This window comes from Mycteria americana, chromosome 5 (assembly GCF_035582795.1).
Source record: "Mycteria americana isolate JAX WOST 10 ecotype Jacksonville Zoo and Gardens chromosome 5, USCA_MyAme_1.0, whole genome shotgun sequence".
NCBI lineage: Eukaryota > Metazoa > Chordata > Aves > Ciconiiformes > Ciconiidae > Mycteria > Mycteria americana.
The window spans coordinates 5,047,285-5,071,160 of NC_134369.1; the positions used below are offsets into that span (position 1 = coordinate 5,047,285).

General features: G+C 38.3%; 1 protein-coding gene across 1 annotated transcript in view; it reads left to right on the top strand.

The window, feature by feature from the left end:
• PRMT3 (protein arginine methyltransferase 3) overlaps nt 1-22,525 on the top strand; it is a 70,063-nt gene extending 47,538 nt beyond the window's left edge. Inside the window, exons 14-16 of the mRNA XM_075502012.1 lie at nt 9,491-9,541; nt 9,744-9,831; nt 22,099-22,525. Of these exons, the coding sequence (XP_075358127.1) occupies nt 9,491-9,541; nt 9,744-9,831; nt 22,099-22,208 (249 nt within the window). The 3' untranslated portion in view covers nt 22,209-22,525. The remainder of the gene's footprint in view (nt 1-9,490; nt 9,542-9,743; nt 9,832-22,098) is intronic.
• The last annotated feature ends 1,351 nt before the right edge of the window (nt 22,526-23,876 follow it).

Sequence of the window (23,876 nt, forward strand, 5' to 3'; positions counted from 1 at the left end):
TCAAAACCATGCTGTTCCCAAACGCTAAGAGCGTAGTGTTAATTGACACATACCTGATTTGGCCGTCCTTCCACCTGTAAATTATTTTAAATTTCTCTCATACTTTTGTATGACCAAAAAAAACCCCTAGCAGAGTATCATGTCATGCTGGTAACAGATCAGCCTGATGTGTCTCTGTAGGTGTACCCTAAGTGTATTGCAGATGATCCTGTAATGCATTTGAGTCATATCCTTAAAAAAAAAAAGCTTAATGCTCTAAATAAGTTTTTCTTCCAGGTATTCAAGCAAAGAAATAAGTTTTCAAGAAAAAAGTTCCTAATAAACCTGAGAAATACAGAAAGATTGAGCAAAAATAAACATTTTAAATGTGACCTTGTATGTGGTGCTTAGTCTTTCACAAGTTTGGCGAAGGGGAGTCAAGGCTTTTTTCAGAGCACGTATTCTTTCTGTTGATTTTTCTTTTATTCCTTCTGTGCTTTACCACAAAGTAGTATCTTTTAGTATAAGGTTATTTATCATTATTTTAGCTTTCAAAGATTGAAGATTTTCCAAGCATGAAACAGTTGCGTGGAATCGTTATATGAAATTGTTTCAAAGCACTTTTAGTGCAAGTTGACTTGATTTCAGTCTTACAAAGATAATGGCCAAAAATAAATTTAATTAGCCTGCAAAAGTGCATTTTCCTAGTAAAGAGCTAGGGTTTGTCACTGCTGATTTTAATGAGACATCTGGCTAATATCAGTTAGTAGATGCTGCTAGGAAAATATTCCATTAATTGTATTCTAAGTTGATCACTGTGTGAGCTTTTAAGATAAAATATAATGATGATTACCCTCAGTGTAGAAATCAATTGACAAACTTTCTCTTTTGTTTGTGAGCGTTTCCCCTGTGAGCCCATCAAGGTTGATCTTTCCTAGCTGAATAACAATATCCCCTGGGAGGAAAATGGCAGTATCTCTTCATTGCTCCCAGGAGATCTTGTCAAAGAGCAGGGGATGTGTATAAAAAGTGGGAGGGAGGAAGGGGGTGAAAGAAGGATAATGAACCAGAGGACGTGACTGATGTATTAAAACCTTTAGGAGGGAAAAGGAAGTTGAGTTGACTGGAGAAAATTATTTTGACTAAGGAAAAATCTTTGCTTGTTAAAATCTTCTTAAAGGTTAGACAGTTTCATTTCTTAATGTCCAATCTTCCACTTGGGAGCCAACAATAAGTATTAGCATATAAGTCTCTAATTCCAACTTTAGGTGAGAAACTAAATTTTTTAAGCCAGAAGTTGGAAATCTGGCTTTGGGCACCATGGTTAAACATGCCTTGAATGCCTGATTTCTGTTTGAAGGAAAGACTACTCTCTCATGTTACAAAGCAGGATTTGTCCTTCTGATCTATTTAGTTATTGGTAGCCTCCTCTACAGTGATGTCCAGATTCTTAGTCTTTTTAAAACACAAAATTGTTGGGGTTTAATAGCGAGGGGTTTCTTTTCCCTGTGATAAAAACGCAGCAACTCAGCTATGTGGATGACAAACATTCCATCTCCATGCTTGGATAAACTCCATCAAAAGCACATTATCTCCCACTTCTGTGGCCAGCTGTCTAATTGTATTTGTTGTAGCCACTCACTGTTGGAACATGATACTAGTGAAGAGCAAGAATGATAAATTACTCACTGTAGGTGATAGCGGTGATGATAATTTTTAATTTCCTTGTTCCTAAGTGGATTGGTAAGGTTGCCTTTATGAGTTCTCATAAGGAGTCGAGCAGTCTCATTTGTTTTATCCTGTTAAAATGCTGCATGTACAGCCAGCCATTTTCTTTAGAAAAAAGCCTTAGTATTCAGATGGATTTGAATTAAAATTTAGACTCCTCTTCCCATTTCAGCTAAGGGCTCGAAGTGGAAGAGTATAAATATTATGTACTAATATTCATCTATTACATATGTTAAAGCTTTTTGTGATCTTAATATATTTGGTACATGTTACATGAATAAATGGGGGAAAAAATAGACTCAAAATAATTTATCTGGGAGGGAGGAATAATATGTTGAAGAGAACTGAATCTTACTGGGAGGATGTGCTTCATTTACAGGGGGTTTTTTTGTATGTTTGCATGAACACCTTAGAAACCCTCAGTGATGGATGAAGACCTTAAGCTACTTTACATGAACTCTTCATCAAAACCTGGGTTTGACAAAATCAGGCAGAATTTAGTGGCTGCTATTGTAATTTCAGGAATATTTTATTCCTAGTTGAGTGAACTCTTTGTTGACCTTTATAGGATGATGCTTTGCAGTCTCAGTAATGTACATCTATTCCTAAATATTTCCTTAGTTCTTTATTTAACCTTCTTAGTTGCCTGGGTAAATATGGAGACTTTGTTCTGGGGTTGGAGTTTTTGTCCTCATAGCTCTGCTTTTCTCCTGGCAATTTATTTGGGAACAGGAAGAATAATATTTCTGCAGTGTTTCCTAATATTTAATATCCTTTGAGGCTAGAGCATGTGTCAGGCTAGAGTCGCAGTTATTTATTACCAGTTTAGAAGTCATTATTTTTGTTTTCCTCTTTCATGGTATTCAGGAGACTGGCACTTGAAAGATTCTTCCAGAGAAGGCTTAAGTTCTTGGTGATTATTCGTTGGTGACGTTGTAAATGAGCTGTCAAAGGTGGAGCAAAAAGACGAGGAAAACTGCAATGGAAGAAATAACTGTTATCGTTATGCGTTAAAAAACCAAAAACAAAAAAAAAACCCCAACAAAAAAAACGCCAACAACAAACAAACAAAAACAAAAAAACCCCAAGGCAGTAGTTGTAAAACATCACCTAGAATTTACAGGGGTGTTATTAGCTTGTTCCTTTTGTTTAGTTTGACTTCTTGTAAAAAAGATGCCACCTTTAATAAAAAATCTGGCCAGCCCTATATTCCATTTTAATATGCTTGTGTCTGTGTTTGCCTCTAGGATGCTACTTGTAAGTGATTTTTTTTTCTTATATTTTACTGCTTAGCTGCATGTGTCAAATTTTACAAGAAGGGAGGACTTAATCTTCTTTCAAGCTGTAAACATTGGAAATGTCTGTCTTTGTGGTATTGCATATTTAATAGAAGTTTGTGATTGACTGTTATAGCTACTGCAATTTGTGGTAGTGTTCAAAAGTGAAATGAAAGGAAAATGTTTTGAACTTCACTTTTACAGAATTATTTCACTGAAATATACTTAAATATATAAGATATGTGTTGTGTGTTGCAGTATAAAACCACCAAGTAAAGAATAAAAAAAAAAGTTAAGGTGTAAGAGAAGATATAAATTCCTAAAAAGAAGATAGTAACCAAAATCACAATTTTATAGCTAGTTTTGTATTACCAGGTATATCAACTTTGATTTGTATAGGTTTTTAGATTTGTGAGATTTTGTTTTTAAATATACAGGACTAGTGATTGTAGATAAAATTGTATAAAGCATCATCTGTGTGTACTTCTGACTTCTTTTTTTCTTTTCCCAAGACTTTAATGTGGGGTACCAGGTCATTTCTGTAGTGGTGCAAGGCTTACACTAATATACCTTACGGGTGGTAGGTTGTTTTGGTTTAGGGTTTTTTAGCACTTGCATTTGGGACTATTGAAATAGGCTTCTGTAATGCAGTCAGAGATTTTAGTTTTCATAGCTCTTTCAAGGAAGACTTCCTACTGCTTCATGTAGAAGCAGAAATTGTAATGTTTTATGTAAAGCTTTTCACAAAACATTGAGAGGAGAAATAACTAGAACTCTCTTGCAGCTTTGAATCCTCCAGTACTTTGCCAGTGACAAAGGATCACAGAATCATTTAGGTTGGAAAAGACCTTTGAGATCATTGAGTCCAACTGTAAACCTAGTACTGCCAAGTCCACCACTACACCATGTCCCTAAGCACCTCATCCAAACATCTTTTAAATACCTCCAGGGATGGTGACTCTACCACCTCTCTGGGCAGCCTGTTCCAATGGTTGACAACCCTTTTGGTGAAGAAATTTTTCCTAATATCCAATCTAAACGTCCCCTGGCGCAACTTGAGGCCTTTTCCTCTCATCCTATCACTTGTTACTTGGGAGAAGAGACCGACCCCCACCTCGCTACAACCTCCTTTCAGGTAGCTGCAGAGAGTGATAAGGTCTCCCCTCAGCCTCCTTTTCTCCAGGCTAAACAACCCCAGCTCCCTCAGCCGCTCCCCATCAGCCTTGTGCTCCAGACACTTCACCAGCTTCGTTGCCCTTCTCTGGTCACGCTCCAGCCCCTCAATGTCTCTCTTGTAGTGAGGGGCCCAAAACTGAACACAGTATTCGAGGTGCGGCCTCACCAGTGCCGAGTACAGGGGCACCATCACTTCCCAACTCCTGCTGGCCACGCTATTCCTGATACAAGCCAGGATGCCATTGGCTTTCTTGGCCACCTGGGCACACTGCTGGCTCATGTTCATCTGGCTGTCAACCAACACCCCCAGGTCCTTTTCCACCAGGCAGCTTTCCAGCCACTCTTCCCCAAGCCTGTAGCGTTGCATGGGGTTGCTGTGGCCCAAGTGCAGGACCTTGCACTTGGCCTTGTTGAATCCCATACAATTGACCTCGGCCCATGGATCCAGCCTGTCCAGGTCCCTCTGCAGAGCCTTCCTACCCTCGAGCAGATCAACACTCCTGCACAACTTGGTGTCATTGGTGCAAACTTACTGAAGGTGCACTCGATCCCTTCGTCCAGATCATTGATAAAGATGTTAAACAGGAGTGGCCCCAACACAGAGCCCTGGGGAACACCGCTTGTGACCGGCCACCAACTGGAGTAAACTCCATTCACCACCACTCTTTGGGCCCGGCCATCCAGCCAGTCCTTTACCCAGCGAAGAGTACACCCGTCCAAGCCATGAGCAGGCAGCTTCTCCAGGAGAATGCTGTGGGAAGCAGTGTCAAAGGCTTTACTGAAGCCTTTTATATGGCAAAGAAAACTTTCTTTCTGTATTAAAGATGCAGTGTCATTGACCGATTTTTGAAAAAGTGTTTTGCTGCTCCTAGAATAGCTGAATTCTTTGAACATACAAAGATTTATAAAACTGAGCTGTAACTAAAAATGCTACACTCTGGATTTAAAACGTTGTGGTAGGAATTAAATTGTTAACCGTTGTACTTAATTCTGTGCTAGATGACTAAAATTAGATCATCATAGTAAGGATACAGTGGTCTGTTCTTTGAATTCCTAGATTGCTTAAAGCAAAGCTTTGGTGGTTGTAAGAAGCTGTCAACTTCTTTTCTGGTATGAAGAAATCATTAAATTGGGTGTGAAGAACAAGGTTCCTCTTTGACTATAGGCCCACCCACTCTTTAGACTAAGGTTTTCTAGATTAACTGCAAATTTGAGGCTTCCCTTTCTCTTGGCTTGGTTCCTTGCTTGCTTGCTTGCTTTCTACAAAAAAGGTCTTAGAGCTACGCTGAGATCCTGCATGCCCTGCCTGTATTTTAGCATAGAAGCAGCCCAGCCTATTTCTTTTGCTAAAACTTTTAATTGAATGATCAGTTTCACACACAGACGTATTGGAATGGGTGGTATGAATTGTTAAAGGCAATAGAGAAAACAGTATCGGTAGCTAACTACTTACCAGTTTAAACTTTAATATAGGCCTGGGACCATCTCAGCCTTGAAACTCATTGTGACTGTCCTTACTGATTGCTGTTCTTGTTCTACAAAGTTGTCTGGCAGGTTTTAGGAAGGCCAGGTGCGTTGGTTTTAATGAGTCTGTAGGTATCTGTGTAGCTGGGTTGAGACCCCTTAGGCCTGAGGCAGATCAAATATGACAAAACAGCTCAAAAGCAGAAAGATCTCAAAAAAGCAAAAGTATACTTAAAAATTTAAGCATAGCATAGTGTTCGGATGACCATATAAATGTATATATGCTATAGAGGACCATACAGGAAAAACTGTTTTCTTGAGAAGAGCTGGTGAATTTAATAATTCCTATAGCGCTTCTGTTCAGAAATAAAACTGAATTTACTTCATGAAAATAATGTATAATTACGATAAATTGAATGCCTTTTAAAGTGCTAAGTTATTGGCAAGGGAACACGTGCAATCTAGCACATGAAATCTTCCATGTGAAATCAAGAAGAGGAAGGGAAGAAGGTAGTTAATTCAGGCTGGGGTTACTGGGAGGCTTTAGGATAGACTTGACCTTACATTTATTACGTAGGTATATGCAAATAACTGTACTTCTGTTGAATAGCACATTTAAACTTTTGTTTTGGTTTCTTGTTTTACAGTCTGTGTGCATCAAAGTGGGATATATTTAATCTGTGCATTTTCATTTTCTGTATTTGCTCAACTGTAATTGGCTTGCAGAATAGCCACCACAGTGAATTTTAAACAAATTTTTCAGCTGGTCAGTAACTGCTGGGTTTGGTATTAGACTTTTTGTTTTCCCAAAGATTTAAAATACGAGGGGAGAGATTTCTATCTGGAGATTAAACGCAGAGTTGGTAAATGATGGCAGGTTGCCTAAAAATGTTTATTAAAAACAAATTACATAGTTGTAACTAATTTCACGAAGAAAAATCATCACACCTTGTGTGTGTGTGTTTTTTTTTTTTAGTTGGCTCAGAAACAGTTTGAAAATATAGTAATACAGATACTTACTAGATTTCTGAACTGCAATATGTGCTTTTACAGTTGGTTTTCAAAACAGCATTCAAACTTTCTCCTGTATGTATTTAACTTTAAGCATATAACTTCTGTTTAGCTATGCAGGACTGGGGTTGCCTGTTGACACAGCTGACATAGCAGAGAGTGCGTGTTCTGGTTTTGGCGTGCCCCCCGCCCAGTTTTAACTGACCAAATTTTGAGGAATTTTGGGGAACGCCTGAAGCTGTTCACAGGAGCTTATCCTTAGGGACTTGAGGAATTTATTTCATTAGAATACTTTTCTATATTTTTTTCTTTTGGCTCAACAATTATTTCAGTATCAATATTGAAGGGCGTATATCCATTTTTAGAACATAACAAAAAGAATTTAATGGATCAATGTAGAACTCTTGTTCTCTGTAATCCCTTGAACTCTGTAATCCTTGGAGCTGTGCATAAGATGGTCTTTCTGATGTGTAATAATTACTGTTACTACCTCTAGATCTAGATAGTCAAAGTAAATGTTTCAGGTTGTTTCAGGTAGGGAAACCATTGATACTGTAAGGAATAAGGTGGTTATTTATCCTAGTCATTTACAGAAGCTGTACAAATCCTGTTTCCCTGAGCACGGGAGGCAGCAAGTAGCAGGGGACAGTTTCTTTGCTTGTAACTGCAGTTTCTTTTCAGCCCAAACTTGATCCCCAAAAAAATGCTAATCTGGGGACATTTTCTCAGGGTAGCATGTAGGGTGTTTCTGTTACTTCTTGCTACCAAGTGTGTAGATAATTGCATCCACCTTAGCTATGGTATGTCTGCTTGGAGCTTTTAGCTTTCTGGTCCAAAACGTAGCTTGTCTCATTTTCTCTGGAAGCCAATTTTTTTTCCCCTCAACTCTTAATGTATTTTTGTTTCCTTGTTTTCTTTTCTCCAGCAATCATATCCGAGGTCTTATTTGTAAGCATATCAACAGTATTGAACTGATGATTGAAAAATATTTTTATGACTTAGCAGATCTCTGACTAATGTCCAGAAGAGATTGTGCATCAACAAAAGTAGTCTGATGGGTCAATAAAGCTTTGTCAAAACCTTCTCAATCTTTACTCAAAAAGGCATATTAGAGACAAGGCTGTAATTCACTTGGGAATGAGATTCTCAGCATTGAGTGATAGGACTTTACTGAAGGAATGGAAGAGTCACCATTTCCAACATCTGGTGCTCATTTGTCACGAAGGTCCCTCAGTGTCTCCTTGGTTCATTTTTTTTAAGAATATTTGCCCACATTGGAATTTGGAACTTGCCAGGCTTCTCTGGAGTGCCCTTAGTTGAAAAGCTAACACAGGTGCTTTAACGTAGGCTTACTTGCTTTAACACATTGTATTCTCCAGCATGTTGGTGAAATCTGTTCTGGTTTTAGACTGGAGAGGAAAAATACCAGAATGATTTAGCTATCATTCAAATCGCCTATTTCATAGTGATAAAGCCCTATGCCATTCAGTTTGATACCTTAATTTTGTAAGCATGTTTGACTTTTCTTTTTCCTTCACCATCTATCCCTGAGTCAATATGAAGGGCATGCTACAGAACTTGTCCTTTGTAAGTATTCAGAACAACCAGTTTCCTAGACTTAGAGTAGGAGAAAAACACTGGTGCCATGAGAGGAAGGTTATAGTCAGTCGTTTGCAGTGAGTTTTCATGCAACGGGCTTGCCACCCTGGAATTGGTACATATCTTGTTTGAATGTGCTATAGCTGATGTGGGGAGAATCCCTTCCTGCTGTCACAGGGATAGAGAGTCCCCAGCTGCTGTGGCTGAAGTTACTCAAAAGCTCTATTCTGGGTCATTTCTTCGGAGTGACATACAATAGGAAAGCATAACTGCCTTGGGCCCACGGTCTGATTTGCTACAGCCTTTTTGTATGAGACAGCAGAAAGCAAATAAAGGTGAGCATGGACAGGATTTCAGAGGTGCAACTGTGGAGTGGATGGTCTTTTATGAGCGTCTTCCAGTTCTTTGTTTGAATTCTTTGAATTTCTGGGACTCTCGCAAGGCTTTTTTTGTCAAAAAAACAGGCCAGTATTAAAAGACTGTGTAACTAATAGTGTTGGTATACTGTTTTGTGTACGGACATATTGTATTTCTTTTCCTCTTCAAGCTGGAAGAAAAGTCCCACTGATGAATTATGCACTGAAGAGAGAGGCTCTTTGAGGTTAGGAGTAGGGTGGCAGGAGGGACAGAAGAAGTGTGCTGAGGAATCCTATGGAGAGTTACTATTAGAAACTTAACTGCTGAAAAGGCCAGCATGAGGCATTTGTGAATCTTTTTCCTTCTCTGTGTGTGTAGCAGAGGAAGAAAAATATTCCCTGCCTGGTTATGCTCTGCCTCTGTTCACAGGGAGCTTTTCTGGAAAACGATGTTAAGCTCCGCAAAGAGCGAACACGCCATGCAGAATCCCTCGTACTGCGTGTGCATTTAGTGAGGGTCGTGGGAGCCGTAGAGGACAAGGACTGAATGTTATGCTTGTGGGTTTGCACATCTGAAAGGCTGTTTTCTCATATGTAATTCTAGTTGCAGTTAGGGTGTGCAGGTTATTTGGGAAACTCAGGCTGAAATTCAATATGTAGTAAAATGCAGTTATAGTGGGCTGAGTATTCTCAGGTAGAACAAAGGAGTTGTGATGACAGCTTAGTTTTTGGTTTAGGATTTCTAGTATGCTTGAAGGCATAAATCTAAGGTTGTTCCTGTTAGTAAAGGCTTGAAAAAGAGTAGAAATCCCAATAAATGTGTATGTTAATGATAGACTTTTTCTTGAGTGTCACTTTTATTCCTTTATCATATTTGCATTTTCCTCTTTTTTTTTATAGGCCGTTGCTGGTTATTTTGATATATTTTTTGAGAAGAACTGTCACAACAAGGTGAGTATTTGGGGTTATGCATTGAAAAATGTCTTTGAGAGATAAGGCTGGGTTTGTACTTTATTCTGCCTCAAGGTGTTTGGCAGTGAGTCTGTTTTGCTGTAGCAAACACTTCATGTGCATGTGTGTTTGGTAATTGATTGATGTAGTGTGATATCAAAAATGTTGTTCTTAATCAAACTCTTGAACTCTTCCATTGCAGGTCTTGTTTTCAACTGGTCCCCAGTGTACTAAAACACACTGGAAACAGACAGTTTTTCTCCTGGAGAAACCAATTCCTGTAGAAGCAGGTATATTTAAATTCAGTTATGGTGCAACGATGGTTGTGTTACACTGCCGTTATGATTAAATTTAAACCTGAAGTACTTTAAGAATGACGTAAGTGTTAAAAAGAACTAGTAAATAAATCTTTCAGCTTCTGTTAAAGAAATTTTTTTTTCTAAGCAAAGCACTGGGAAATATCTATCTATATTCTACAAAATTCATGTAAAAATACATCTAAAGGTCTGCACATATATATGGAAGTAGGCATATGCCTTATACTTAGCTCCGTACTGTAATTTTGATGAGAACTTGTATATCAAAACATTTCCAAGGCAGAAAAATGTAAGACCAGAACACTGCTATTAATGTTCTTTTAATTTTAAAATTACTAGTGTTCTTAAGTATCATTTGTCAAGTGATTGCACTGGATTTTTTGTAGCACTCCTGAACTATACTGTATTTGTTAAATGAATCGTGGGCGTTGTACCTGGCACTGCGGGATTACTCTGTAAATTGAAAACAGTTTCAAAGGACTCACAGCCATGAACCTGATCCGTTGAAATATGGAAGATGTTATTTTGATACACTGTAAAATTTTATAAAATGGATAGTACCGTAATATGTTTCACCTTGAATTTGATGCAGGTAAAAAGGCTTTTGTCGACATCAGGGGTAACCCAAAATTCAGGTGACAAATTGGTGAAGTAAGGTTTTGAAGCCTAAAGTGATGCTTGTTAGTGATTTTAATTGGTTCTGTTTGGTAAGTCTTTAAAATAGATTTCTATGCAAGTAGTCAAATATTCCTTGCTTTATAGACACAGAAATATGTCTGACCGTCACAGGATAGTCATGCAAGAGGATGAACATACAACAGGGCAAGAATTTTAAGTCTTGCCCTCTTATTCCAGTAGAACTGCACTTTCTTTCAGAATCTCCTAGTTTTTTTTATAATCAAAGGAAATGGAAATAAAGTAGTTATATTTATATACTTTTTTATTGTTTTTTGTTTTTGTCTGCTTAACCACTAGATACTTACTCACCACTGTTGAACTCTTACCCAATGGTGAATTAGTCGTCTTTGAGGGCCGTTTTTCTTTACAGACTAGCAGGACCAAAGGAGGAACCTCAGAATGGGGCTCATTTCTGCTGATGGGTTAATAAACTCATGGTGATACATGGCCCCGACCTGAACAGTTTATAAATACACCAGACACGTGGGGGGAAAGCGCACAAAAACTTAAGTGGATGCTGCAAAAGAAACTGAGGTCAAGAGGCCTAGAGATGCTATAGAGAAGTATTGATGTAGATGGAATATTGTCTCTCTTAACAGACCTAATTATGAATGTCAGTGGTGAAAGCAGCATCTGCGCTCAATTAAACAGCTTTTGCAGTTCCCTCTTCCAGCTGTCAGCCATGACAACTTTTTACCAGGAGCTCTTTTCCAAAGGCACTATGCTCTATGTTATCTGACAAATCATTTCTCTTCCATGCTTTGACTTTGTATTCTTAAATAATTTTTATTTGCATATTCTTAGGTCCTGTCACTTGTTGGGATGCACATATGCATTGGTGTATTTGTACTGGGCTTGTGTTCTGTTCAGTTTCTCTTCCTAGACAAGGCTGGCTAAGGTCGCCTTGCTGCAACTCATTAAATTTCAATGTCATAAAGTGTGAAGTGAAATTTTAGGTGCAATGACATTTGTTAGAATACGCACATTATTTAATATTACATAGATCATTTGACATTTACCAAATGTGTGAAATTACTGGGAGGTGTGTCTGGCTCTAGAATTCTAGTCTAGGTATGGTGACTTTCTGAAGACAACTGCCGAAACAGTGTGCTTTGAAGCAGTGAACACAACCTAGTTGACCTTCAAGATCACTTTTGCCGTAAATCCTTCCTTTCTCTTTATTAGCTCATATTTCTTAAAATTATTCCCGTAACAAATCTGGTTACAGCTACGCTTCTCTTTTCTTTCTACCTGTCTCCTTCTCTTCATAATTATTTAAGTTCCCCTTTACTATCCTTTTACCCATTCTGTCTGTTTTTATATCTTATATAAAATTACCACTTTAATCTAGGATTCTCTGCCTGTTATTTCTAGTGTTAGAGAAGGTTCTGAGAGAAACTTCTGATGCAATTTCCTTTTCCCTTGTAATCCCAGTTTTAATTTCTGTGGGATATTTGTTGTTCATGGATGACGTAAGCCCATCAGGGCAGAAGGTGTTTCCTGATACTTATGTAGTAATGTTGCTTAATTTAGGTGATTTTTTTTTTTTTTTTTTTTTTTTTGAAAAACCATTCTCTCGGACTTTGATCCTTCTCCTTCATTGTTCCGAAAGTCTTTTTTCCTCAAGACGTGTTACTATAAGTACGGATTTCCCTGTCTTCCATTTTTTCATATTGGTTTTATTTTCCTTTTAAAAATAGTGACTTAAATATTCATCTCGGTAATTTGTGGTTAACCATACTCCTTGATTTCTTCAGTCTTTCACTTTGTTTTACCAGCTAAACAAAGTGCTCAGACTTCTTTTGCAGTATATGTAAAGTTGCACTTCCAGCTACTTCTCATCTGTCACTTGTCAATGAATGAGCACTGCTCGTCACCATTTTACCATGCGCTGTCTGCCTGGCATGTTGGACTGAACTCCACTCCGAGTGTACTTAGCTTTGGGGGGAATTTTTTTGTCTTCAAAGGCACTTTTCTCAATGCAAGTTAACTGAAGAAAAAAGTAACTGTATTAGATTAAACGCATTGGCATCATTTGAAGGCTTCAGCCTTGATGTCCATCCCTGTGTTTACCAATATTCATCAATTCTCTGTATAAATTGTTAGAATAGGAAATGTGGGTATGGCACTGGGAGACACAACAAAGATGACCCGCTTGTGACTAAATGTATCGTTTGAGTCAGGACAAGCTCTTTTCTTAGTAAATATTGGAAAATAAATAGAAATTATATGATATGAGTCTTGCAATAATCTGACCAGGCTACCCATGGTGGCATTTGCTTTCAGTATTTTAGTAGGTTGCGAAAGAGGAATTTGGTGGTATAAAATGCATTTACAATGTTTTCCTGTTTTGAAAAACATGTTTTGAAAGCATGTTTCAGACAGGGTGGTGGTTTGTTGTTTTTTTTTTGTTTTGTTTTGTTTTGTTTTTCCAGTAAAGAAAAATTATTCCCTCGGATTTCTAATTCTGAGTGAAATAGTAAGGCTGATTTAAAGTCTCTATCAGATGCTTTATAGCTTTTAGGGATATGCCTGAAGTGGTTATAAAGCACTGATTGTATTTGGATTTGCTCTGTGAAAGAGGTTGAGCTTACAGGTATCTGAACCTGTTGGGTATTTAACAGGAAAAGACTGCTTTATGCCATGGCAAAATTGTTTTGTTCTGCAGTGTGAACTAGCTAATTTTCTCAGTGGTTTGGTGCCAGGTTATTTGTTGTAAAAATAGATCTATTTTCTCAGCCATAAAAAACACTGAATGTTTTAATCTTTAACGCTACCAGAATCAAGCCATTACAACCCAAAGGATGGGGCTTGCAACTAATCCTCCCTCCTTTGCTGTTCCTGCCGCAGCCTGTGTTAGGTGTGCAATGTTTGCAAATTCTCTGAGGTGAAATGGGAGAGGTTTAATCTAGGTCCAGAGATCTGGAGAGTGAAGCAATAAAAGTTACAGCTAATTAATACTTCTGATTTGCCACTGAATTTCAGCTTGATACCTAACTATGGTAGATAGCTTTGTTACGCCTAAGTAATAAAAAAAGTTACAGCTAATTAATACTTCTGATTTGCCACTGAATTTCAGCTTGATACCTAACTATGGTAGATAGCTTTGTTTGTAGTTTTAATGGATAATTTCTGTTGATTTGGTTTAGATGTAATGTGTGAGTGGGGGAGAGTCTCTTACTACTCATGTATTCTGCAAAGCTAGTTTTCCTCCTCGCAGACTGTGACGAGAGACTTGAAGCTGATGTACAATGAAGTAAAACAAAATAGCGTCAGCATGTCGGATATGCTTTAACTGCTTAGCGTGCAGTAAAATTGAAGAAACTGGAGAAAGAAGCCAGGTGATATTTTATTGCCAGAAAAACTGGGGTTTTCTCAGACAAAAGACTATTGTATTGTGGACTCCCTACAGAGTACAAGGCTTCACTTAGCAGCCCTTTTCATAGCTTGGAAATGTCTTTATTTTGAAAATTGAAATTGAGATGCCAAAGCAGTAGCTTTTTCTTATTAATGGTCCAAACATGAGTCTTTTCCTTTTGTTGAAATACTCCTGCTAAGTTTGATAAACAAAAAATTATATACAGAATATCATTCTCATTTGGTTGTCTCAAGCATTTACTAAATAAATAAAATGTTTACAAAAGTTATTTTAAAGGGCCCACAGAATCTTTTCAGTAACAGTGCATTAAGTTAAAACCCAGATCTGTATGCAAGCAAATTCTGTTAGCAATAAAACAGCATATTGTCGGCATTTTGTGTCCTTCATATTGCCTTGCAGTGGAAATAAAACCTTGATTTGTTTTTCTATGGTGCTAAAAGGGGCTAGCACAGCAAAACTGAAGGAGAACTCACATGATTAAGCCCCTCTAAAATCCTTGATTATCTTTAACTCCCCAGTCTCCATAATTGGGTAGCTGTTTGTAAATTTACAAATTGAAAAATGTTAATTTGTCTACTTAGAGAGTTTTCTTAAAAGTAGGAAGACAACACTGGCACAATTAATCTGTCTGAATGTTTTGATCTTATCCTGAAATACTTCAATATTGTGCATCCCAGTTGGATAATTTCGTTCCTAATTGAGATTTTAGTGTCTGTTTTGCCTGTCTACAGCTGCAACATGGTGTCTATAGAACGCTGTCACTTGTTTACTTACAAGAGATACCTCCAAAAATGATGCTCGCTTTTAAAAATCTAGTAATTGTTAAAACTTGAATTTTGAGGTCAGACTAAATGTTGCATGTCTTATGCTGTATCTTTTGAAATCTGCTGTTTAAAATCATCCTGCTGACTTTTCAGAAACATCTGGAAGTATGTATTCAGGCACTAAATGGAGAGACTCTCTTCCCATGGCTGTTTGATCTCGTTGAAAGATAATAGAAGTTCTGTATCTAGACAGGAAAACTTGGATGGATTTCTTGTGCCATTCTGAGTGGCCCCCTTTGCAAGTTCTGCGACTGCAAGGGGATATGGCTCGTACAGCAACAGTGTCGTTTTCTCAGAACTTTGTCACAAATGTTGAGAGAGAAAGATTGGGACAAGGCTATACAGTTTAGGATCTCTACTACAAAGAGCAGTGAATTGAGACTAGTTCTACGGCAATGAGTTTGGCTACTGCAGCTGTACGTTTTGGAGGACCATGTATCTGGCCTTCACAGTTCCCTGTGGCAACTATTTCTGGTACCTGAGCTATCTTGGGAATCTCGGTCACGTGCACGTTCTCTTAGGCAGCTATACAAGGCTGTCTTACCTTCCTCAACTGGCTGTGTAGACTTCTTTGCCGTGATTACTGCTCAGTACAGAAACTGCTCATTGGATCTCATTGGGTTGGGCATTCCCCTGCCGAGGGAAGTGGTTGAGTCGCCACCCCTGGAGGTATTTAAAGGACGTTTGGATGAGGTGCTTAGGGACATGGTGTAGTGGTGGTCTTGGCAGTGTTAGGTTTACGGTTGGACTCGATGATCTTAAAGGTCTTTTCCAACCTATATGATTCTGTGATTCTGTGATTTAGTGAGGGATGTGGCCAAATGGGAAGGTGGCAGTTTGTGTACAGCTGCAGGTGCCTGCACTTTAAGATGAATGGGAGGATTAAGGTTAAGTTATTGAGTTTAAGGGAAGTGCTCTTGGTCCCACCACAAATGATTTCTGTCTTTCATTGTTCTTTTCAATTTTCAGAAGATAGGTGGTATATGGAAACTACTTTATAGCCAACTCTTCCAGGGTAATGCTTTTGAAACTTGCTTTTTTCAGTTGGGTGCTAGACCTCACTGTTGCATAAGATAGTGTGTTCAGTTAGCCTAAACTGGAGTGGAAAACTAGATAATGTTTAAATTGTCAGCCTCGAGAGAGGACAACCTTACCCTGAAAAGCAGTGTCAAAGCTTACTGTTGTGTGACTGTGAAGGCACGCGTGACTACCGCTTAGACACTTGTGGCTATTGCATTGTAGGGGATTTGTAAAGATACTTCTCACCAGCAGTTTGGTAGTTAAGGTGTCTTTAGCCCAAATCCACTGCAGTTTTCTAGCAGCTGTCTTTGAAACAATTCCAGTGAGATCTTTTGTAAGGTTCTTAAATTTTAATGGGGGTCAGAATACAGAATGCTTTGAGTACCATATTCTTACCTGTCTCACTATTAGCTTCATAAAGCTGTTCCACAGGAAGAAAAGAAGGAAACCTGAAAGATCTTGATTGCTGGCTACCTTCAGTAAATCTTTCAATCTTTTTCATAATCAAAGAAGGAGGGGACACCATTGAAAGGCAGGGTAGTTCTTCACGTTACAAGTTCATTGCCCTGGGTCATTTTGAGCTTTAAGTAGATGTTATGGATATGTATGCAGGAGACTGCATGGAATCTTTGGATTCAGTCAAATTCTTTCGGATAAATCAAGTTATAGACTGAAAAAATATGGTTTGTTGGCCTAAACACTCTTAGCGATAGGGCTCTTGCACTGAGAGGTATCTTGGCTCACAGACTGCAGGCTTGCCCGATGTGTGATTGTATTGCACAAATACAAGTGGAAGATAGGGTTGCTTACAGTTTCACTGACGGTAAAAGTCAAAACCAAAATGAACTATTTTGAGCGTTCAGGGCACATCTATAGGGTGTACTGTAGATCATGTAATCAGATGTGTATTATTTGGCAGTGGGTCAGTATGGACATAAGGATGCGCTTTTTCCTGTGCTAGCAAGCTTGTGCAGCACTTCTGCTGAATTCTTTTGTTGGTTTTGGTTTTTTTTTTTTTTCTTTTTGGGGACGATTTCAGGGCTCCCCGAGGGCTAATAAAAATGCAGGAAGGGGATAGTAATGGATTCAGTTTTGTCCTAATCAAACTGCAATGGCACTGTGTGCTTTACTTGCATTCAACTGAGCGTGATAAGAGCAAGGTGATGCAGCTGAGTCCCAGAGACAGCTTCCTCCAGGCAGCTCATAGGACAGCAGAATGGTGAAAAAACATCAGTCATTTTCTATCTACGTGACATTGATTAATTGTTCCGAACTGCCTTTCTGTTACTTGCTTGCACTGCTGTTGTTTGCTTCGGCCCTGGGAAAAGACTGTTTAGAAAGGCAGATTTAATGTGGTTACTGCATAAGAAATAGCAGAGAAAAATGGAATGCTTTGTTTCATTAACTGCCTTTACAAACAGAATCCGAGGGTTCTGTTCTATGAAGTCAGCTATAACTTATGAAATTATATTTAGATTTTTACCTCATTTATTTTATTACATTGTATTAATGTTTTAAATGGTAAGATTGAAGTATGGATTAATTTAAATCGTGGAATTTTAGTTCTCAGAGGCTCTTAAGTCTACTGAATGTTTTAAAAAATGTTATTATAGGATGTTAAAATGTATCAAATAATTCATTCTGTAGCAGTTCTGAAAATCTGTATGTTCAAACAAGGTTAAACTTCCTAGCTGGAGAGAAGCTATAAAGCCCTTTTTTCTTTACCTTGTCCTTCTACCTGGCAGGTCTATCTCTGTTAAAATAACCTGTGAAACCATTTTCGCAATTCTTCGTGAATCGCATTTTATCGTATCAGTCACTTGTGTCCTAATAATAAAGCTGCACGGGAACTGAAGAAGAATCTCCAACTAACTGTTAAACTATGGGGGGAAAAAAAAAAAAAACAACCCAAAACCAAAATTATCAAAGGATACCTGTATTTCTTGGATCTTTTGTACAGTATTGGTACCACAATCATTCTTGTTGAAAAGCTTTCTTTGATGTTTATACTGCAGCCTTTGACAAAATGTCCTGCATTTATTATTTATAATGTGGATCTCGTGTCAGTTTACTGTTTGTGGATACAACTGAGAATTGTGCCAAATGGTGGATTCTCAAATCCTTACAGAATTTGAAACCAGCTTTGTTTTCAAATTGCTATTTGTTTTCATTTTTGCAATAAGAGTATTGAAAAATTCAGCTTTTTAACAGAACATAAATAATGGCTTTTAAAATCACAGTAAGTAATGAGCAGTTGGGAAATACTTTGGATCCAGTGAGATAGAAAAGTAGTAACGGTGGATGTGGCTGGTGTGAGGGATGAAGATGGATGGGGCAAGGGAGGTCTAATGGAAGAGTAGCAGAGAACTTACTGCTGTAGATAGAGATCATGCCCTCCTCTAACGTGTTTAGTAGAATCATCTACTTAGATGTAGTTTTTGTGGTTTTAAAATGATGGTATGAAGTGGCTCAGCAATGGGCTTCCTAAATATTTACAAATATAACTTAAGTTGCAGGTCTTATTAAGGACTGAAAATAAATTGAGATTAGTTTTTTTTCTAGTAACTGCAAGCAGCAATCTTTACAAAAGCATAGTTAAATTAAGAGATATCCACTCAGCAAGCTCATTAAAAACAAGACTGAAAGGCCTGTATAGGTAATATTTCCTTGCAATATGAGGCAACAACTGTATTTGTGGATTTTTTTTTTTCTTCAGATATTAAAATAATCAGTAAGTGTATAGTTCCCTAAGGAGAAAAAGAATGCAATGTCTGTGTTAGTCATCAAGCCAGAGCCAGGCTAGAGGAACAGAATTTGTCATTCCAGAGCTTTTGCAATGACATCGAAGTTGCATCAAGTTAGAGCTGTAACTGACCTTTTGAGCGTCTGACTGAAGGCCGCCAAAGAAGATATCCTAGTTCTTGTAGTCCCCCAATGTGTTACAGAAGGTGAAGGTCCTCCAACTTCAAAATTAGTCTCTTGCTGGAGCACGTATTTCAGGTGCCTTACTTGAAAATGTTAATGCTGTTGGCTTAAAGTTTTACTTAATTTTTTTCTAACATAAATATGGTGTTATTTAAAAACTTCACACATTGTCAGATTTAAAAATTAAAAGTCCCTTCTACCTCTCTGCAGACCAGGCTGTTGAATTTCACTTGTTTGTAAATAAAAAAAAATAAAATACTAACCTGAAGGTATTTAGGTTCAGCTTCTGGGTTGTATCCTGAGCTCTGTTCAAGACTATGGTTTAGTTATTTTTGTATGTGACAAGTCTGAAATCGTTCCTGTGCTAATCTGAGTTTGAAGCAATCTCTGACGCACAATGTACTCCAAGTATTTAGGTAGTTCAAAACCCATACAAATCTAGACATTTCTACTTAAAGGGATGTTGATACCTTCTGACTTCAGACTTTTAGTCTAGGTGCCAAAATTTGGGAACACATACATTCTTCACACATTCTTCACACATACATACTTGAAATTGCTGTGTATATAAATATTTCAAACAGATGTTTACAAAGTAATCTTTTCGTACACACCTAAGATTAGTGCATTGTCTTGTGTCTATATCAACAAAGAAATTTGCATTTGCAAGTCTGCAGTTTGCTTCCATTTCTTTACCTCTTGACTGTTCTTCTCTTTCCATGAAACTGAAGACTTGAAGCCAAAATCTTCAAGTACTACATTTACAGCCACACTAATGTTTTTGAAATTTATTAGTCTCTCTCCAGGATTTAGTGGGGGTGGTGTAGCCCAAATGTCAGTTGCATATGGTTTACGAAAATTTATGAAACTCTACCCCATACCTTTGCTCTTGCAGAGATCTGAGGCTTTTCTTTTTGTTACCCCCCTGCCTCCCAGTCAGGCACACAAGTCTGGAAGAATCTTACGGCACTGCCCAGGGAACATGGAATTTGCTGGCTTTTTGTTGGGGCATGGGATGGGGGAAGCAGGTGAAAGCTAATAAGAAAACTAAATTCTCTTTAGTGTCCTCCTGTATTGCCTTCTCAGTAAATTTGTGCTTAATACTCAAAAATATGAATATTGTTAATTAAAGTAGCTCCTTAAGTAGCTGGAAATAAAGAACCTTGTTGAAAGCTTGGTCTCTCAAAACTGCTTTTTAAATAAAGCTTTCAAGTAAGCAAATAGTAAACCCTGTGACTAGATGGAATTAGCTATGGATTTCAGTTTATGTGACTTATACATGATGGATACAAACTTGTAAGTCTTGTCTTAACTTTATATAGCATGAATCAGTTCCTAGAGCTCCTAATATCTGTAAATGTAGTTTTCTGCTATCTTCTTATTATAAGCATCTTAGATGCAGGGACAAAAGAAGTTAAGAACAGCTGTGCTATAGAGAAGTGGGTTCATGGTCCCTTCATTTAGTCCTGTGTAAAGTTTCAGAAGGTTGCATAGCTATAAAGGCTTTTCACGTCTTATCCATTGAGGACATTTGCATGATGATAAAATGGACTGTTAGATCATGAAATTGCACTTAGATCCCCAAATAATCTCCCATGATGTGTGTGAAAAGTAAAACATCTCCTCTTGGAGAGCATACACAAGTTCTTAAGCCAGCACAGCAGGTTTACTTTTTCTCCTCATTTATTTCAGAATCTGAAAGTGCTTTTAAAAGCTAGAACAGACCTTTGAATTATGTAAAGAATAAATGTGGAAGAACTTGATGTGCTGTGGAAGTATAGCTGCTGTTGGGATGGAACCAGGGTTGATCAGTGCAGGCTAGGACAAAATGTTAAACAGAAACATCAAGGCCTGGAATTTCTGTAGGACAAAAGCTTTTACTTAAATTTAGTAACACCAAAAGTGGGAGTTGTGCCTCTCTAGATGTGTCTCAGCTCTTTCCTTCTGTGTCAAAGCGTTCTCTCTGGTTTTAGCTGAAGCACATATATTCCAAGTGTTACGGTCAAGAAAGCCTGATAGTTTGTAAAACAGAACTTGCTGTTAATAATGTATGTACTTGAAGTGCCATGAAGATTTCTGTGTTAATGTTTCACAAGATAAAAACATTACCTAATTGGAGCTTAAATGAAATGCAGTGCGAATACCAATCACATGGCATATGCAGTAGGACGTGGAATATGTTTTTGTGGTTACTTGGTGTTACTCAAAGCTGATAGTAGTGATGCATTTAAATTAGGGAGCTCAGCAAAGGAGTAATGCAGGAGTAATTAAATTTTGTGGACCAGCAATTTTGCTTTTTTATACTGTTTTATTACTGCTAATAATTTGCTTACATTTCCATCCATGAAGTATGTTCAAGAATTTAAAGATGATATATATCATTTCATGAGAAAACAAGTTGATATTTGAAGCTTGGGGGTGGGGGGAAATAGTACAGTGGCACTTAGTCACTGTCCAGCTGAGACTTGCACGTGCCTGGAAATGCTAGGTAGTGATGTGCAGATCCAAGTCAACCAGTGTCGTGGTTTAGCCTGGCTGGCAGATAAACACCACACAGCCATTAGCTCACCCCCCCGCAGCGGGATGGGGGAGAGAATCAGGAAAAAGGTAAAACTTGTTGGTTGAGATAAAGACAGTTTAATAGGACAGAAAAGGAAGGGAAAATAATAATGATAAAAGAATATACAGAACAAGTGACGCACAATGCAGTTGCTCACCACCCGCTGACCGATGCCCGGCCAGTTCCCGAGCAGTGGCCTCACCCCCCCGGCCAGCTTTCCCCCAGTTTTTTTGTTCAGCATGGTGTCATACGGTATGGAATATCCCTTTGGCCAGTTTGGGTCAGCTGTCTTAGTTGTCCCCTCCCAGCTTCTTGTGCACCTCCAGCCTCCTCGCTGGCAGGGCAGTATGAGAAGCTGAGAAGTCCTTGACTTACTGTAAGCACTGCTCAGCAACAGCTAAACCATCAGTGTGTTATCAACATTATTCTCATCCTAAATCCAAAACACAGCACTATACCAGCTACTAGGAAGAAAATTAACTCTATCCCAGCCGAAACCAGGACAAGCAGATACAAGCAGGACAAGCAAGTTAATGTATCCAAGGAATACAGGGTTTTTCCCCAATCACAAATAAAATAATTGGCATATCAGCTCTTTGGGTGGGTCATCTGAGAAGTAAAGCATCAGACATAACTCAGCACCTCACCAGGTTTAACTGCAGTTAGTTTGACTTACGTTTGTTAAGACCATTGCTTAGAGCTTTGAAAACATAAAGGAAGCCTTTGTAGACTTGTTTAATTCTGATTAATTGGGAACTGCTTCTCATGCAACATAAGGGTATGTAATGCATCTTTGCTGTTACTGTGCATGATTCAGTAATGTAAGCATAGTAATTTCCTTTTTACTTTTGCAGGAGAGACCCTGAGAGGAAAGATAACAGTCCGCAAAAACAGAAAGGATCCACGGTCCCTCTTTATAATCCTTTCAGTGAAGGACACACAACAGACCTACAGCCTTCAGTGAAAATTCTGTGCATATAACTTTGGGAACTGTTAGATTTAAATGTTAGATTTAACTGTTGACAACTGTTTCTAAATATGCAAAAATGGTAAACTCTTGGATTTGCGTATGTATACGCACACACAAGAATATAAAAAGTTTACCTGGAGCTGAGAGAGTACTCTTTGGATGCTTTTGCACTGGGCTATGGAGACTGACGACAAAATCAGATTCTGCTGATTTTCACGTGATGTGGGGAAGGCAAGGAAGATGATTTGGGGTTATGTGAGACTGGTGGGTGAGAAAAATCAGATTAAAGTCTTGCTGTGAGCAACAATAAATATGACGTCTCCATATCGTTTTATTCTCCAATTGGCAAAATCCTTGTGCAATTTTTTTTTTTTTTAGGAAAGAAGAAGCAGCTAAATCATGTGCCAGTGTACCTCAACAGTAGCTGGAAAATCCCAGTGGAAGTAAGTTTGGAATTCCAACTGCAGGATTGCAGCAACAAAGATTTCATTACACTGCTATAAGTAAAGAGTTGTATCACATTTTAGTTACATTTATCTAAATAAATGAACTGAGTATGTTATACAATGCAGTTGCTGGTTTCCTTGTTTTCTGTGTAATTGGAAATTCTTCTGTCTATCTGGTGCTGGCTCATTTATTTGTGGCTACGGTTTTTTCTGTACTAGCCTGTTGGAGCATAGGTGGATGGAAGTGTGTATTTTAGCAGCTTTAGGAAAAATACTATGAACAAATAGGAGCAGTTGCTGAAATGTTGGATTTGGTTTGGCCGCTTACAGAAGCAGACTGTGAACAGTCAAGGATTGATGTGTGTGTCTTGATGTTTAAACACCTTAAACAGCAACAGAGGTGGAACTAAGTGCAACACCATGCAGTTTATGTGCTTGTACATGTAGATTTGTGTTGAAGGTGGTTTCAAGAAGGAAAGATGGCAGTGTTTTGCTCGTGATCTCTGAACTGCTGTTAAAATGATGTTAGGATCTCTTTTAAAGGACTAAGACGAGAAGGAAATTCTTTCCCTTGAAATCTGCTCAACAAAGTTTGGGTAATTGTATATTGTATAATGGGGTGAAATACTTAACTCTTTTGCCTGTAACTAAAGAATAGTGTTACCAGTGGTAATGCCAATTTGGCAGAAAAGAGGAAACTCGTATACCAGAAGCTGAAATTCTCCTGCAAGGCAGCACTGGATTTCATACAGTGAAGTGGGCATTGAATAGGAAGCAACAGTTGCTACAGTGCTGCTTTATTTTCAACGGGAAGCAGACTTGGGGATTTGTATTTCATCTTACGCTGCTTTTATCCTCTCTTGTGGAAACATGTGGCTTACTAATTTGCATCCAAATAATTTCCTTGGCTTGGGGGGGGGTGGTGTGTGTGGAGATTCTTTCCTGTGTGAAAGTTATTGAATTACCTTTAGACCCTTAAATGTCCTGATTAACATCTAGGTGTTCAAGAGCTCAGCTCACGCATGCAGCTTAAGAATGTTCAGGTGCTGAGCACCTAGACTGGTGAACTCATTCTAATGGTCTAAATGAGGGCTTGACCACCCATAGTGACACCTTGGCTATTATGTTCACCTAGTAATAGGTATGAATTCATTGCTCACACTGATTTTTAGATCCCTTGATTTTATGCAAGTGGGACTTGCATACATTTTATAAA